Below are 18,431 nucleotides of genomic sequence, written 5' to 3' on the forward strand. Positions count from 1 at the left end.
TCCGAGTGACTGTCCTATTTGGCTATAATCTGCTTCTTTCTTGCTTTTTCAAGTCACGCTGGCTTTTAAGGGATACTTATTTATTTATTCAATGTATATAGCCGCCCATCTCACATGCACGCCTACCAGCAACCACCAAGTTTCAAAAACCCTGCTCTAAACGCAGCTTCCTTTGCGTGCCCGCCCTTCGAACCCGGCGGCCTTTAGGACCCCGTGAAGATGCGCGAACAGAAAAGGAAGGAGGAAAGAAAAGGCCTCGGGTTGGAGGGGTGGGGAGAAGAGGAGGGGCGAATAGAGCGGCAGTGACAATAGGACCGGCGGCGCACCAATGAGAGGCGGCGCAGGGCGCCCGTGTTTACATACTGCCGCGACGCGCCCAATCGCCGGCCGGACGCGCCTGATCCTCCCCTAGCCGGGCCGAGCCGCGAGAGGGGAAGCGCGAGTCCTCTCCACCCGCCCGAGCTGGGGGCGGGCGGCCGGCGGGCCGACGGCTGCCCCGCCGCTGCGAGTGGCGGCAGTGGCGGCTGCGGGGAAGGCGGCTGCGGCTGGGGAGAATGGCTGCGACTGCGTGCGGCTCCCCCACCAGCCGGCCGCCCCAAGAGGAGCCCCCGGAGGCAGCGCCGGGGCTGCCGGCGGCCGGGGCGCGCAAGCGGGGCGGCGACGCGCGGCGGAGGCAGGCCGCCCTCTTCTTCCTCAACAACATCTCCCTGGACGGGCGGCCGCCGTACCCGGCGCCCGGCAAGCCGTCGCAGGGGCCGCCCGCCCGGCCCGCCTCGCCGGCCCCGGGGGATCCGCCGCCGGCGCCGCGGCCGGAGGAAGAGTCCGGGGGTGCGGCGGCGGAGCCCGCGCCGCGCCTGCTGCTGGCCTCCCACGGGCCCCCGCCGGGGTTCCTGCTGCCCCCCACGGCTGAGCTGGACCCTTCCCGCGGGCTGGGCGCGGCCGCTGCACTCCTGCCCCAGCTGCTGCTGGGCAGCCCGCTCTGCCCGGTCCCCGCGGCCGCCGTCACCCCGGCCGCCCTGGCAGGGGTGTTGGTGGGGGCCCCCAAGACGGGCATCGCTCCCCCGGGGCTGCTGAGCCCCACCCAGGGCGCCCCTGCCGGCGGAGGAGGAGGAGGAGGAGGAGGAGGGTTACCTCTGGAGGTGCAAAGGCAAAGGTGAGTGTTTCCCCTGTTCCCGGGTCTCCTTCGCGTATGGGGGAAGGGCTGATTCCATTTATTCTTGATTGTCTGCAAGCTAATTCCTCTCCCACTTTCTTCTCAAGCCCTTCTCCTTGGGACTAACCCCCTCCCTGCTCTGTCTTCTGGATCGGGGACCCCCCCTCGCTCCCTTGCGTTCTAGCCTGCCACAAGGATATTGGGACATGTTGGAATCCTTGCCACACTCCCGTCCTCTGCAACTTCCTCCCTGCCAAGGGTGTTGGTCTGCAGCCCCCATCCCCTCTTCAGGTTGGGCCGGCTGTGGTGCCAACCCTCCCAGCAGAAACGGATTGGGGCAAAGTGCTGTAATCCAGGGCATGCGGATGAGCTGGAAATCACGTCTGTATGCGGTGATCGAGGGACCTCTGGCTTCAGGCTGAGCAAACTTTCTGCCAGATTGCAGCATAAAGGGTTCTCAAGGGAGTGTGAAAGGTTGCCCCTGTTTTCAAAACCTTCCTAGCTTTATCCTGGAAGGATGATCAAGGAGAGAAAAGTCTCCCCAAAGCGTTTTGCTGGGTGGGAGGGCTTCTCCCCACTCCCTAAAAGAGAAGGAAAGTTGGGAAATGCTTATACTTGACCAGAAGTACAAAAAGGTTGTAGCCAGCTCGCCAGTGCCCTTTTGTGACCCCCTCCCTGCCACCATTCAGTGATTGGGCCCTACATTTTAATGTGTGTATAATTTCAGTTTTCGTTTTCTAGTTTTTAGGAGATGATTGAAAAAGAAGCAACAGGGGATGGTGTTCAGCTTTGCTTCTTGATTTCTTAGGAATTATATATTGGTGGCCTCCACCTGTTCTCACCCCCTTTCCTTCTCCTTCTGGGGTTTTGCTTTGCTTTCCGGAAAAACTAAGTTATGCCAAATTAACCCCTCCCTTTTTTTCTTGGTTTTCACTCTCAAATCTTGCAGAAGAGTCCCTGAGACATTTAGCTCCTGGAAGTCTCAGCCCAGTTGTGCTCTGCTGACACGTTCATTGTGTCCCTTTGAGCCTTAAGAGAAGCGAATCTGGGGTGCATTTTCACCATTCTGATGTAGCCAAAGGGTGAAGGGTGTTGTCTTTGTGTGCAAAATGGGATGTGTTGGGTGGGGATCTCGAGCTCTGTTTGAATAAGGATCAATGAGGCAACTCAAGCTCAGCCTGCTTAGTTTCATTTTTGCTGTTGAATTTGTGAATAGCGTTCTTAGGTGCAAGCTCAAAAAATGAGGATGCTTTCTTTGAAAAGTTTGAGAAGGATCCATCTCCATTCAAAGCACAAATTCCTTCTAGCTCACCACCGTCACAGATTTGTGTGGGTGTTTAAATAATCTTTCCACAGGTTCACCTAATCACAGATTTGTGTGTGTATATATGTATGTGATCTTCAGACTGGGCAATGTTGATTAAGCCGACAGATCAGCTTTGACTGAACTCCAAAACCTGAGCAGGGTCAAACCTACTTGGATGAGAGATCGTTAAGAAAGCCTGTAAAGTAAATTGTAAATCAATCTGTAAAATAGATTGTAAATCAATCTGTAGAGTAGATTGAGAATTTGAAAAAAAATATCCTGGAAGATGTCAAAAGCAAGCCATTTCTGTATTGTTGCCAAGAAAACTCTCTGGACATGTTCATAAAGTCACCATTTCAAGCTCAACTCAAAGGAGACTATGAGTTTATCTATGGTTTTTACTGGGAATCTGTGAGTAAGCCTCAAAATTGGCAGAGTTACTATGAAGAAGGTAAACACCAAAGATCCACTGAACATATAGAGTCTGGGGCAGGAATTTATTCAGAAATGTGCTAATTTTGGTATTTGTTCTAAGCTTCATATCTAAAGCTAGCTGGCTCATCTTGAGTAAGCCATAGAATCCTGTGGCTGCATTCATACAACCTGGTTTCTGAATGAGCCCATTTTCTAGGTTTGCATAATACATGGGGCCCTAAACAAGTGAAATGTAATAAACTAAACTACAAAATACCTAAGCTGAATATGTCACACAAGTGTAGCTGCTAGTTTTATTACTGACCTGGGACAGTGTGTGTTTCAAGCCACAGCCATTGTGGCTTGAAATACGAGGTGATAGTTTTTTATCCCTCCTTCTGTCTGTTACTTGTATGTACCATTCCCTTCCAGGTCATGGAAGGTATACCATGTCTAGTGTATTTTTCCATGCATAGTTTGTTTATTACATTTATATCCCACCTTTAATGCCCCAGTACAGCCAGATACTAACTAAAGGTAAGTACGCTCCTTTATAAAATCATGGGCTGTGCACTGTTTCTGAGATAATGTTAGAAAAGCTGCTTCAACTGCAAGAGAATATGAACATGGCATCTTTCTACAGCTCCTTAAAACAGCTGCATCTTTTTTTGATCCCACATGCTCCAAAGCAGCTTTTTGAAATCATACCTCATACTACTCTAGTAAAATCCATCTTTTGATATGGTGAGCTAGAAAGTCACAAAATAGGACATGCTTTTGAGTTCTTCAGATTATCTTTTTTTTTACTAGAAAAGAGAAAAGTGGAAAAATTCCTCCATGTCTTGTGACCAGGTGCCTTGCAGCTCCATTTAGTCTCAAAAAGGAGAAGCCAAACTGAATTTCTCACTAAATAGATGATACATATTCAGAAAGAACCCTTTCCCACTCAGTTTCTAAAAATATAAAGTCCTGAGGACGTTGCAAATTAGCTGTTGACATTTGCTGTTTCTTTGGCTGATGCATGAATGTGTATTTTATTTTGAAGCAAATAATTCCAGTGGTTGAGCCACTATTTTGAAGCGAATATTTGTTGAACTGTGGAGTCCTTGGTGCTCCCTAAGCCTTGTTGTTTTCTTGCAGATGTTTCATTGCCAGACTAGGCAACATCTTCAGTGCCCACTCCCTCTTCGCACTGAAGATGTTGCCTAGTCTGGCAATGAAACGTCTGCAAGAAAACAAGGCTCAGAGAGCACCAAGGACTCCACCCACTATTTATTTGGTAAGAAACCTTCCAGTACTCGAGATTTAAGCTTGCAACACTTATGGCAAAGCTCACACAGCACTCTTAACTAGATCAAATAAAGACCTAAACAGGGTTTCCACCTGGCCAACTTCTAGATGTGTGGACCTCAACTCCCAGAATTCCTCAGCCAATGTGGCCTTTGCTGAGAATTCTGGGAGTTGAAGCCCACACATCTGGAAGTTGGCCAGGTTGGGAAACATTGATTGAGACCATGTGCATTTGCAGAGTGTGCCAAACTTAGTTATTGTTAACCTTGGTTAGGGTGTTTTTGAGGAGGCTGGAGTTGGTTTTGGAAATTTAGCACGCTATATGGACACAACCCCATTTGGTTAGCTTATGATTTGGTGTATTGTGTGAATACATTGAGTTAATTTAGTGATTAGGCAAAGCGGCTTGTCTGAATGCATCCTTTAAGTCAAGGATGGACCTCTATAAACCTGCTGAGCATTTTGGACTATTTTGAAAGTTGATGCTGAAAATCAGTGTCATTCTTGGCCTGTTGCCTTTTAAAAAAATAGTAATAAAGGAGTACTTTAAATATTTGGGCCATTGACCACAGGCTTTTTTGTTTACTGTTTGTTGTTCTCTATGTGAGTGTTTACTCTTGTCAAATGCTAAGTCAAAAATATATATATTTTTAATGGGCTTAAGCATTGCTGGTTAGATGCACTAACTTAACCTGTCTGGGCAAAACCAGTTTACCTTAGATGGTTGCTTTTGTTTCATTTGCTCTTTTCAGTGTGTCTTGGTCCTGGTAATAAATGTTTTATGTGTGCTGTAGAAGGAGGGTCCAGACTCTAGCGAAAGGAAATCTCCCTGCCCCCACCAACACCCCAGGGAAGAAAAAGAATAGTTCTTTTTAGTGAAAATTGGATTGTCACGTTCAGGTTGAGCCTGTAGCATTGTGCTGATGTTTGTCAGAAATACAATGATTTTTGTTCTGCTTGCAAAAATACTGTTCTTACTGTGTAACTTTCAGTGACTTTCCACCCCCACCCACTACATCTTCCTTTCATACTGATCTGCAGTAATTAAGAAATCTCTAGCACTGTTGGACGGAAGTTTGCTTTATAAGTATGACGTCTCTGCCATCTCTAGTTTTTGGAGAACAAAATGGGGTGGGTGGGAGCAGAACCGGAGACCCTCCCATCGTTTGCATGCAGTGACAGGTCTCATTTCCTTCTCTTCCATTCCCCACCCCACCCCAGCCAGCCACCCTCTGTGCATTGGGTAGGAGGTAAGGAACAGGTCTCATGCACAAGGAAATCATATGCATGGAAAACTTTAGTATAACAGTTCTACATATATTCTGGTCAAAATCTGGCTTCCTCCACTCCACTTCTCCCTAAGTGAAAGAAGGGTCCTGAGTACGTGAAATTGGGAATGCTGTGTTTAGTGTTAGCGATATGGACAACCTGTGTAGTTCTGAATTGCTAGAGCAGGCTTCCTGAACTTAGATCCCTCCAGATAGTTAAGGTCTACAATTGTGAACATTTTAGTACAAATGCACAGGGAAGGCTATATAGGATAGTTCTGTCTGTGCGTTAGAAGAACAAACGGTGGATTCAGAGGTTAAATTCAGCTTCTAGGAAGAGACAGTTTTGTGCTGTTATCGCCACAGCAATATGCTTGATCTCTGAAAACATGCGAGCAGGTTTTCTGGGAGTTGAAGTCCACACATCTTAAAGTTGCCAAGGTTGAGAAACCCTGGTGTATCTTATTCTATAGATACTAATGCAGAGCACCAGAGAGCCACATCTTCTACCTGTGTTGTGCCATTTGTGTTTCTCAGAAGCTGTTTAAAGAACAAAGTGCATTCCTTAAAGCAGAGGTTGGCATTATCTTCTAGCGGTCTTCTCAACAAGGTTTCTTCCATGCATTTTGGTCACCTTCTCAACTTGGTTCCTTCTGGGTATTTTGATTGCCTTTTCAGCTTGGTTCATTTTGGATCTGTTGACTGGAACTTCTAAGTACTATGGAAGAAAATCCAATGCATTTGGAGAGAACCAAAACAGGAATGCTGTTTGGCACATTTTGCAGGAGGCAAACGCTATGCAGGGTGAGGAAAATCTTTCAAAAATGTATTATTTTTGTCTCAGATTCCCTGGGAAAGAAAAGCCCTAGCAGAAACATTTTGTTCAACAAAAGCAAGGAAAGGCACATTAACCATCTTGCCCCTTCAGGGCTCTTAATTATGAAAGTGGAAGTCCAGTGCATCTCTAAGAGATACCTGGTTGCAAAAACCTGTCCTATAAATTTCTAGCTTCAATAGGTAATAGTAAATTGTATCTGACAGAGAAGAAAAAGTTTCAACAACCAAGACAAGCCTGCATGTTAAAGAGGTCAGGCAGAGGACATTCCACATTGCATCACAACTGTATTCTGGCAACTCCTTTTAAATGAAGCATGACACAAGGAGAAGATGGTTGATTATATTTTGTCTGATGCAAACCTCACTTGGATTTGCTCCAGCCATTATCAGTTAAGATGGGATTGCTTAGGATCTAACAAGAATTACCAGAAGAGTCTGTCTTGCTATCAAGAGCTGAAAGTTGGTTGGAGATCTTGGATTCATTCACAGTCAGTGAAAATTGAAAGAAACAAAATTGATAGATTGGAGCAATAATCTTGTTAAGGCCAATGCTGGAAGGTGATGTTGAGGGCATCTTTGGACTGCGTTCAGTATTTTGAAGAGGAGGTGGCAGCAGTGAGTGAAGCAAGAATCCAAAATACGCAGGGCCATATAATGCATGTGGGAATGATATTAAAGGCAAAACTGAAGTACTTTGGCCACATAATGAGAAGACAGGACACCCTGAAGAAGATGCTGATGCTAGGGAGGGTGGAAGGCAAAAGGAAGAGGGGCCGACCAAGGGCAAGGTGGATGGATGATATTCTAGAGGTGACAGACTCGACCTTGGGGAGCTGGGGGTGTTGACGACCGACAGGAAGCTCTGGCGTGGGCTGGTCCATGGAGTCACGAAGAGTTGGAAGCGACTGAACAAATAAAGAACAACATATAATGCATGTGAATGAAGCTGGGATTTTCTGTTGGGTTTGTGATATTTTATTAAGCCCTATTTTAAGGCTTACACAATTTTAATATATTTCCTGCCTCAAATTGGCAGAAGCTGTGCCACTGATTTTTTTGGAAATGGTGCCACCACAATGTGGAGGTGCACCCTGATGTTGCTTGCTCTTGATTTATACGGGAAAATTGACCACTTAAAGCTGGCTTTTACCTGGTTGAACTATTTCTCCTTCAGTCCAAGGATGCTGGCTATAGCTTGCAGAAAAAAAAAAACGTTTTCTTTGTTCCTTTCTAGGTGGTGATACTGTAGGTTGAACTGGCACTTCTTGGTACATAGCGTATGTTGTACCGTTAAATAAAGGTCTCACCTTAAGTTTTTGCCATTTCCTGACTATCCGTCTATACTTATTCCAGTTGGCCCCAATTTAGTGCCTTCCAGGTAGATCATAGTTCCCAGCTGATGTAGGCCATGGGCCATGTTGGATGAAAGTTGTGGGAACTGTACTCACTGTGATGTGAAGGATTGGAAAAAATAAACTGGAAAGTCACATGCATGCACACACAGATGCACCTCCCTCTTGGAAAAGGGGTGCTCCCCAGACCTTCACAGTTGTAATAGTCTAACAAATTTGGGTAATATCATGGTGCAGAGAGTTGGTTTCCACAGTTCAGAGACACTGGAAAAATGGATCTTCTTCCTTCTGCCTTATTCTTCTAAGGATGAAAGCCTTCCCTTCAGGGAATGCTTTTCTGAACAATGGAGATTTGAGATCTGAGTGACTTTTGCACACCTTCCTTAGGCTAACTCTTCAGTAACCTTGTCTCGCCCTGAAAGCTAAGCTAAGCAGAGTCAGGCCTGTTTAATACTTGGATGGGAGATCACCAGGACATTCCAGGGCTGTAGGATAGATTGGGAATTTAAAAAAAAAATCCCAAAAGAAGGCAGTGGAAAATCACTTCCATGTTGTTGCCAAAAAGACTGCATGGGGTTGTCTATGAAGTCAGCCAAAGTCACGTTGACTTTACCTTTTACCTTAGGCTAAATTGGGCCAACTATCAATTATCTCCACCATACCTCATGGAGTTAAAGAAAAACTGGCTGAGCTGTCAATCCAAGGAGCAGGAAGAGAGAAGCCCAGGAGAATCTGAAAGCTGAAGAGCCAAACAGTAGCAGGGTTTTCCCCTCTTAGGTAGTATTTTTAAAGAGGAAAAGGCTAGCTCTGTTTTGCTTTTGTCTTTTTTCCCATCAGAGCAATTCCCTGGGGTGGGTTAGAAGCCATGTAAGAAAGAAACCCCCACCCACAGAAATCCTGTTTGAAGATCAGGGAATTATGCAGCAAGCTAAGGTTAGGGATTTTATTTTAAGGATGGTGATCTATCTGTGGGATATTGTTCACTCTGTGTGTGTGTGTGTGTGTGTGTGTGGTGAGAGAGCCTGGGCCGAGGGAGCAGCTGGCTGAAATCAACCTCATCAGAAATTAACATTCATTTCTTCTCCTTTGTTCTTTCTCCTTGTGCCTTTCAGCTCCCTTTGTTCCTTGACCTTGATATACCTAATAAAGACTTGAATCCTTAAGGAATCAGGGAGGGTCATTCTCAAGAAAGGAGAACCCTAGAGCATGTATCCTTCCCTCCAGGTCAAGCTACTGAAGGAAGGAGGATTGCCCTTGGCCTTCTCCTGAGTAAACTAGTAACAGACAGGACTTCCTCTGGAGTAAATTGGGCTTGGGGCAGCCTTGTTGGGTCTACTCTTTGCAGCAATTATGGGGAGGGTGCAGTAGGATTGTAGCAGAGGTTTTAGAGACATACTCCCAGGAGCCAACAGGGCCCAATCCACCACATCCTGTGCAAGCTCCCCATTACAAATGATGGGCATTGTTCATTCTTTCTATGTCTTCTACTCCCTCTCCATTCAAAATTATCCCTGTTTCAGATAAGAGGTTCAACAATATGGAAGTCTCTCCTTAATATTACATCCCCTGCTCATCCTTCCTTCTCTCTTGCCTTCTGCCGTTTATTCCTGTTCTGTATTACCAGCTGATGAACTGTTCTCTAACCGCTGGTGTCTTTCCAGATTCTTATACACAGGTTCTTCTTCATCCTTTGTTGAAGAAACCCTCCTTAGATCCCTCTCTGTGCTCAAGTGATTGGCCTGGTACTTCCTCCAATCCTGAATGGGGTCTTGGTAGCCAAGTCCCATTGCATCCGTTCTGGCCATTTGGGAACTGGTAGTAGCATTTGACACCCTTGACCATCAGATATTGCTGTCTAGGTTATGGTCCCTGAGCATCACTGCTTGTGCATTCGATTAGGTCAAATCCTTCATGTCATCTTGGTGGGGGGGTTGTTTTGTTTTGTTTTGTTTTGCAATATTACATGACAGATTACTGTCCCTTGAATTTCTCCTTATAACAGGAGCCCTTCAGGAATCAATTCTGGGTACTATTTTATTTACTCTTTGCATTGTCTTCTTGAGTGTCCTGATTTACAGTCAAGGTTTTCAGTATAATTGCTACACTGATACAGTAATGTTCATGGCTGTCACCAATTGACTTTTGTGGCCATTAATGAAAATGCACAGGGGCTTGTGGTAGAACGTTATACCAGCTTTTCCTCTTGGATATATTCCCATCACCTTAAACTGCATATGGAGAAAACCCAGATCATCTGTTTCAACAGAGAGCCAGTTTGGTCTAGTGGTTAAGGTTCTGGGCTAGAAACCAGGAGTCTGTGAGTTCTAGTCCCTCCTTAAGCCTGAAAGCCGGCTGGGTGCCCTTGGGCCAGTCGCTCTCTCTCAGCCCAACTCGGTGCAATGTAGACTAGCCTCCTTGTGGTGCATCCTGGGCAACGTGCTAAATAGTCTACACATCTGGCTGCTGGACCTCACAAGGATTTCCCAGCAAGAAAAAGCAGCATGAACACTGAACTGCTATGCCATACGATTAAAAAAAAAATCTGTTTCAGCCAGATCATTCTTCCCATCCTCTACTGGGTCATCTCCCTGTTCATCTCCAGGGCTCTCAGATTACCTGTTGTCACCATTCACAGCCTCGGCTTGCAGTCTTTATTGATGAACAGCTGATGCTGTGCTTTCTCTGGAAGCATCCCAGGTTCACTTCCGTGGTCGGTTACCCTCTGTGCAGCCTGAAGAAGTCCTACCTGTCTTTTCCCCCTCTACCAAGATCATAGATCTGCTGAGTGGAGAAAGAAACTAGCAGTGACACTGACAAGTTGTAACGAGTAGGATATATGGGGATCCCTGGCCATCTCCAGCTTGTCTGTGCCAACTGCCATCACACAGCCCACGATTACAGTCCCGGTCTTTGGGGGTTTCTACTCAGCTCTGTGATAAATGGAAAATAGCAAAGGTGTAAGGTAAGCATTCCAACTGTCTTTTCTTCCTCTCTGATCTTGAGAAACAAATGGAAGGAAAGATAAGTGAGGATGGTATTTTCTCAGCATGCATTGTGATTGTCTGAAATTGAGAAAATTAGTCACTGGGTAGTTAAGGGAGAATCATTAACCATTACCTACAGTGGTCTGCTCTTGGTTACGCAGCACTGGCATCACACTGGCTTAGTGTGGATTTCTTTGGAAGGCTATATTTAATCTGGACTTGGAAAGCTATATTTAAACGGTCATTAGTCCTCCAGGAAAAAGTTGTGGGATGCATGTATGGCCACAAATCTCTGTTCATTTCATGCCTAGACCATTTGTTCTGGCTTTTGTTGTGTGCAATAAATATATAACTAAGCAGGAAATGCCAAGGATTTCTTCTTCTCCAGGATCAGCAAAGGAGTGCTGAGCTCCAAGGACTTGAACAGAAGATTTGTTCAGGTTAATTAATATCTCATTAATGAGATGCTGATGGCAGGATACTGGAAGTGAGTGCCCTCAAGCAAAGAGAGGTTACACTGAAACTGGGATTTAACTTTCCCCTTAGAGACAAGATGAAGCCAGCTAAATATAGACTCGAAACCCTTTAGAGTAGGTGATGTGCAACAGCAATTTTCTCCATCCTGGTGGCCTTCAGATGTTTGGACTCCAACTTCCATGTATTATAGATGCTTGAAGGGTTTTGAAAATTGGAAGTCCAACCTGTTTGGGGGGCAGTAGGTGGCACTGCGGGTTAAACCGCTGAGCTGCTGAGCTTGCCGATCGGAAGGTCGGCGGTTCGAATCCACGTGATAGGGTGAGCTCCTGTTGCTAGTCCCAGCTCCTGCCAACCTAAGAGTTCGAAAACATGCAAATGTGAGTCAATTAATAGGTACCGCTTTGGCGGGCAGGTAACAGCGTTCCACTTAGTCATGCTGGCCACATGACCACGGAAGTGTCTATGGACAAACGCCGGCTCTTCAGCTTTGAAACGGAGATGTGTGCTGCCCCCTAGAGTCGGACATGACTGGACTTAATGTCAAGGGAAACCTTTACTTTTACCTAGGTGGGAAAGGCTATTCAACAGCATTTTTGTAACTAATAGCAGTCTGTAGAATTGTAAGATGCAATGATTTTTTTTAAAATAAATTATTTGTTGTATGCCTTCAAGGCAATGTTGATTCCTAGTAACAGTCTGGACTAGTCCCTGCATTTTCTTGGCAATGAAGATGCAGGATGAGAAATAATTTAGAAGAGAGTATCAGTTGTATGTGAGCCCGTTTAGGAGAGAAGAGCATCAACAAATACCTTTGCTCAACATCAAATGAGAAAAAGCATATTAAAGCCTCATCTCTGCAGAATTAAGAATTAATCACTTGTAGGGCTCATGTGATATTTACTCAAGTTGTTTATTAAGTAAGAGGTGAAGATAGATTTCTTTGGTATATGGAACTTAACACTTTTGCCTTTTGAGAACACATATTCAGAACCTAAATGGCATGCTGACATTTTAATAAAAGTACCTAATTATAACAAGGTGCAGTAAAGCCATAATTTGGATTTACGCTTTCCAAAGCGTTGGAAAATCAGTTCTCCAAAGAGCAACATTTTAAAGGAGTTTGTTATCTTTGCTCTGAGAAATTGAGTCAAGCAATCATAACAGCAAACCAAAAAAGATAATATTTCTGTTCCTTGAGAAATAGGACACTTTTATCTGCCTATAAAATGATTATTTCCTGCATTTTAGCTGGAGGAGGACAGAAGGATTAGCAAGTGGGCAGATTGCAACTAGGATTGGCATCTATTCTAAATGCTAAAACGGAGATAATTTGCTTCACACATATTTAACAAGTCTGGATTGCTATATTGTAAGGGAACTCTGTAAATTGAGAATAACCTTTGACTGCTTTGCATATGAGCATTTCGTACAGGTCTAAGCTATTTTATGTACATGTTTAAAAACGTAAAACTATGACTTAAGCACATATACTCTGCAGGTTTTTGTGCCAAGGGGTGCGAAGCAGCCATCAGATTTTCTACCAAGTAATCCCAGGATCCTTGAACTGGAGAAGATTATATTTGTGTTGCTGAAGGGAAGGGATTTCCCATGTTTTGCAATTATTTGACCTCTGGCTTTGTCACCTTTACAATTCCCTGATTTGGAAAATACTGAGCATGCCTATATTCTTGAATGTTATTTCTTTGGGATTTCATTTTAATATTTGATAGGGGAAAACTGTGACCAGCTCTGCTTGGAGCCTAATGGAATTAGACATCAAGTATATCCCAACTTGGAATCTTGGCACAGAATATAATAGGACATACGGATCCAACCATCAGCAATTTAGACAATCATATATCAACAGAAAATGCTTCTCTGCATTCTTTGGAACACAGGGAATCCTACTCAGTGATTTGGGGGCCCTGTATTTATTCTAAATAAAACATTGTCAACTGGGGCAATTGTGCCTTAATGCAGCCTGTCCTGTGTGTTTCAGGATTATGTGGTATTTCTGAATAATACAACATCAGCCGTGGGAAGCACATTTTGTACCTTCATGCCAGTAGGAGCGGTTTTACAGGCACGCCAGGAATCTGTCTCCTGACCAGCATGTAAAATATCAGCCTTGCTTATCTGGAGCATTTAATGTGATTCCTTAACTGCACCTCTTAGAAACAAGAGGTCTTAGAAGCAGCCTGGAGCCTTGCATTTTATACTGTATTTCCAAGTTTTTGTTTGCAGTAGTAAGGGATGGAAGCTTGCAAGGAAGTGGTGGTTTAAAGCAGTGCTCCTCAACCTCAGCAACTTTAAGATGTGGGGACTTCAACTCCCAGAATTCCCCAGCCAGCCTTGGGAATTCTGGGAGTTGAAGTCGCCACATCTTAAAGTTGCCGAGGTTGAGAAAAAACAGTTTTTTATACCAATCCTAACTTTAAAGAATTCTAGATCCTAAACTCTGCAATGACAAGGAGCTTTTTTCCTCCACACTCCTGCCAGATTTGGTAAAAAAATTCTTTTCTGTAATGGTTCCTTGGTTATGCTTCCCAGGCAGGTTTAGCTGCCAATTCTTCAATTCCTGGTATGCAACCTTTCCTTTTTCCTGTGAATGGTGGTGTGACATGCCTTGGAGCTGGTCTGAACAAGTAGGTTAGGACAGGAGAACGAATTGGGTGCGGTGGGACTTAAACCAAATTTCATGTTGTTTCATTTAAGTATAATTAATGTTAACATACTTCAGTATAGTCCAGTGTTTCTCAACCTTGTAACTTTAAGATGCGTGGATTTCAACTCCCAGAATTCCCCAGCCAGCATTTAATTATAAAAAGTTACATTTTTGAATATACTTAAATTATTTATTATTTAAGTATGTTCAAAACTCCATTGAGACACGTCTCAGGTCTTTGCCTTTTCCCCCCTTTTTTAAAAGTGCTGTTCAAGGGTGCAATAGACTCCTAATTATCACACAGAATTACATTGCCAGTACATTCTGGGCATAAAAAGGTGGTGTTGGAGAAAGTAGCATAAAAATAAGATTTGCATCCTGTGCGTGAAAGACCCCCAGGGTGTTCAGATTCAGCACTGTGGTTAGCTTAGTCATGCTGGTCTTTGAATTGTTTGCGTAGTATCTAATGAGGCTGCAGGTTGTGGGTGGTTTGAATGCTGCCAACATGCAGGAGGGGGGTAGATTTAAATAAAAGGAATGATATCTGAGAGTCCTTGTTTGGCCAGGTGAACATGATGATCAGAGGCTGTGTGTGACTCCTCCAACACAATTTTCATCATTAAATTCTTTTTTTAAAAAACTGATTTCAAGTACAGGGCCACTGAAAATAACATGCACGAGCTTGGTTTTCTGGGAATTCCTATGAACTGCTAACTGTTCCTCAGTTTAGAAGGGGCTTCTGGTTTTTTTCTTGTTTTTCCTCTCCCCCTCCCCAATTCTTTGAAAAGAGCTTCCTTTTGATTCTTCTTTGTTCTCTCAAAAGGCAAGTCTAACAAAAGGAAAGGTGTGAAAAAGTATTGAATGGATTACCCACCTTTAATGAATTTCTGCACCAGGGATGGGCAGGGTTTATAAAGCCAGCCCAGATAACTGAAGGCTACAAAAATGGTTGGAAAACATCAAAGAAGTGAGAAAGGCACAGGCATTTGCCTGGGTTTTTGTTGTTTGATCTTTGTGCCTGCAGCGACCAAGTTACACACTTGAGGAAGAGAAGATGCCAAGCCATGTTAACAAAACATCCCAAGCAGGTCTGGTCGTCTGCTGTGGAATTTCCACAGGTTGAGTTGAAGGGACCCTATTCCAAAGACATAACTCCTCCCTTGCTGGCCCTTTCAACCCTGCTCTCTGATGGGAGTTGCAGTGTGGTATCCTTGGGCGTGTTTAATTTCCACTCCCATAATCCACAGCCTAAAGAACAGTCCTTAAGCTCCACTAAACGTTCCTCAGACACATTTCAGGACTTTGAATCCTTGCCCAAATGCATTCAGCCTAAGCCGCTGGCTCTACGATCATATGATTGAGAGTGCTGGGGAAATCTGCCAGTGATTTCTTACGAGGCAGATCCTAGATAAAAAATAATTCCTGTTTAATTAGGTGCTGACACTGTTAAAGTGACTCGGCTATCAAGGAAGTTTGGAGAAGGGAGAACTGCAGACCGTTTTCAGCTGTGTGTGTTTACCCGCTCCCAAGCATGGATTAAAAAAAGTCTTTAGAGATGGGGGTTGCTGGTGGGACCAATCCAATTCATACTGCATTTGGAAGAAAATACTGTTTTTGCCTTTTTCATCAAAGGCTTGAGCCTGGTTGTTGTAAAACTCGCCACATATTGCCTTCTTCTGCAAGCTTTTTTACAGTAAGAGTGGGAAAAATAGATCACCGTGGTCAATAGATCCCCTTGGTTTATCCACCAAGTGACTTTCTGGTTGTTGGAATCTTTCTGAAGAATGCTAAACCATGTGGGCCAAGAACTGCTTCTCTGAAGCCGTTTTCACAGGTACATGACTGGCCTGGCCTACTGGAATCACAGAATCATAGGATTGGTAGGGATCTTAGAGGTCATCTAGTCCAACCCCCTGCTCAATGAAGGATCCACTAGAACTTTGTTGATAGTGACCATCCAACCATCTAAAACCTCCAGTAAAAGAACTTGCTTGTTTATGTGGGAACCAGGCCGTTCTTTCTGATGTCCAGCCTGAACCTCCTTCCTTGTAGTTTTAACCTATATCTGAAGGCTAGTGTCATGTCTTTCCTTCATTGTCTTTTCTGTGAGCTAAACAAACCCGCATTCTTTAACGGTTCCCCATAGAGTTGGGTTTGCAGACCCCTTGCCATCTTGGTAGTCCTCCTCTGAACTTTGATTTGTTGTTGTCCTTTCTGCTTCCCAGAATTGGACACATGAGTCCAAATGGGGGTCTGAACAGGGCAGAATCGAGTAGAACAATTACTGCCTTTGATTTGGATAGTTTTTGCCTTTGTAGGAGCTGCTGCAGATGTTGTATAGGTTGTGGGAGGGAGCCAGGCTATTCTTTTATGTGTTGCATGAATCAAGCCTCCATAATGTGCTTTGTTTGAGCATATGTGCCATATGGGCGCATCCACTGTGGTTTGCTAACTTGTACCAGTCACTAGGTGTGTTTTTGTTGAAGCAAATTGATGGACCTCAGGCTGTGGGTTGAAGCCATTCCCTTTGCCTACAGCTTTTTAGCCTCACGTAGTCGTTACCATCCTGGTGTTCCCAGTGTATCAGAAGTACAACTTGGATAATTTCCAACCATACTCCTTGTGAATTCTGGGAGTTGCAGTCCCAGGGCATCTGAAAGGCAACAGTTTGGGGCAGAAGGGTAGACTTATTACAACAGAAGCCCAATTGCTGAGAGTACTCAAAATCAAATGTTGGTTGTTGACACCTGGTTTTGCTCTTATCAGATAAAGAAGAATGAATTAAGTGATTGCCTCCAAAATAGCCTGCAGAAGGATGACGGTGCAGGGATAGTGTCCTTATGAAAGAACAGCTTGTTCCAGCTTTTGAAATTAAGCCCTCCTCTAGCTTTCTGTGTTTGTGTTGTCATGCAACGTCTAGCAATCGAGCCAGAAGGTCCCCATGACCCCAGTAGGGTCAGCCTCTACCATTTTTAGTCCTTTGAGTAAAATGTTGAAAATGTAGGCTGGCCTAGCTGTCAAGAACCCAGTCCTGGCTATGTTTCTCCCTAGTCTCCCTGACTAGCCATCTGATGAAGCCATTGGCAAAGGGGTGGAGTTCTTGTCTTCAAACCAAAGACTGATAGAGGTGGTTCTAAGTTGACCTTCTTCTTTCCATGTTTTTTTGTTTATTCGTTTAGTCGCTTCCAACTCTTTGTGACTTCATGGACCAGCACACACCAGAGCTTCCTGTCGGTTGTCAACACCCCCAGCTCCCCCAGGGATGAGTCCATCACCTCTAGAATATCATCCATCCACCTTGCCTTTGGTCGGCCACTCTTCCTTTTGCCCTCCACTCTCCCCAGCATCAGCATCCTCTCCAGGGTGTCCTGTCTTCTCATTATGTGGCCAAAGTATTTCAGTTTTGCCTTTAATATCATTCCCTCAAGTGAACCGTCTGGCTTTATTTCCTGGAGTATGGACTGGTTTGATCTTCTTGCAGTCCAAGGCACTCTCAGAATTTTCCTCCAACACCACAGTTCAAAAGCATCGATCTTCTCTCAGCCTTCCTTATGGTCCAGCTCTCACAGCCATATGTTACTACGGGGAACACCATTGCTTTAACTATGTGGACCTTTGTTGTCAGTGTGATGTCTCTGCTCTTCAGTATTTTATCGAGATTGGTCATTGCTCTTCTCCAAGGATTAAGCGTCTTCTGATTTCCTGACTGCAGTCAGCATCTGCAGTAATCTTCGCACCTAGGAATACAAAGTCTTTCACTGCTTCTACATTTTCTCCCTCTATTTGCCAGTTATCAATCAAGCTGGTTGCCATAATCTTGGTTTTGTTGAGGTTTAGCTGCAAGCCAGCTTTTGCACTTTCTTCTTTCACCTTCATCATAAGGCTCCTCAGTTCCTCTTCGCTTTCAGCCATCAAAGTGGTATCATCTGCATATCTGAGATTGTTAATGTTTCTTCCAGCGATTTTAACTCCAGCCTTGGATTCCTCAAGCCCAGCATGTCACATGATGTGTTCTGCGTACAAGTTGAATAGGTAGGGTGAGAGTATACAGCCCTGCCGTACTCCTTTCCCAATCTTAAACCAGTCCCTTGTTCCGTGGTCTGTTCTTACTGTTGCTACTTGGTCGTTATACAGATTCTTCAGGAGGCAGACAAGATGACTTGGTATCCCCATACCACTAAGACCTTGCCACAATTTGTTATGGTCCACACAGTCAAAGGCTTTAGAATAGTCAATAAAACAGAAATAGATGTTTTTCTGAAACTCCCTGGCTTTTTCCATTATCCAGCGGATATTGGCAATTTGGTACCCAGTTCCTCTGCCTTTTCTAAACCCAGCTTGTACATCTGGCAATTCTCGCTCCATGAATTGCTGAAGTCTACCTTGCAGGATCTTGAGCATTACCTTACTGGCATGTGAAATGAGTGCCACTGTTCGATAGTTTGAACATTCTTTAGTGTTTCCCTTTTTTGGTATGGGGATACAAGTTGATTTTTTCCAGTCTGATGGCCATTCTTGTGTTTTCCAAATTTGCTGGCATATAGCATGCATTACCTTGACAGCATCATCTTGCAACATTTTGAACAGTTCGGCTGGGATGCCATCGTCTCCTGCTGCCTTGTTATTAGCAATTCTTGTTAAGGCCCATTCAACCTCACTCTTCAGGATGTCTGGCTCTAGCTCAC

General features: G+C 44.5%; 1 protein-coding gene across 1 annotated transcript in view; it reads left to right on the forward strand.

Annotated features, from left to right (window-relative positions):
- The first annotated feature begins 457 nt into the window (after positions 1-457).
- The window catches only part of CABLES2 (Cdk5 and Abl enzyme substrate 2), a 55,686-nt gene continuing 37,712 nt past the window's right edge, over positions 458-18,431 (forward strand). The window contains exon 1 of the mRNA XM_063296965.1: positions 458-1,153. Within this exon, the coding sequence (XP_063153035.1) occupies positions 555-1,153 (599 nt within the window). The 5' untranslated portion in view covers positions 458-554. The remainder of the gene's footprint in view (positions 1,154-18,431) is intronic.

The sequence above is a fragment of the Candoia aspera genome, chromosome 3 (genome assembly GCF_035149785.1).
Source record: "Candoia aspera isolate rCanAsp1 chromosome 3, rCanAsp1.hap2, whole genome shotgun sequence".
NCBI classification, from domain to species: domain Eukaryota; kingdom Metazoa; phylum Chordata; class Lepidosauria; order Squamata; family Boidae; genus Candoia; species Candoia aspera.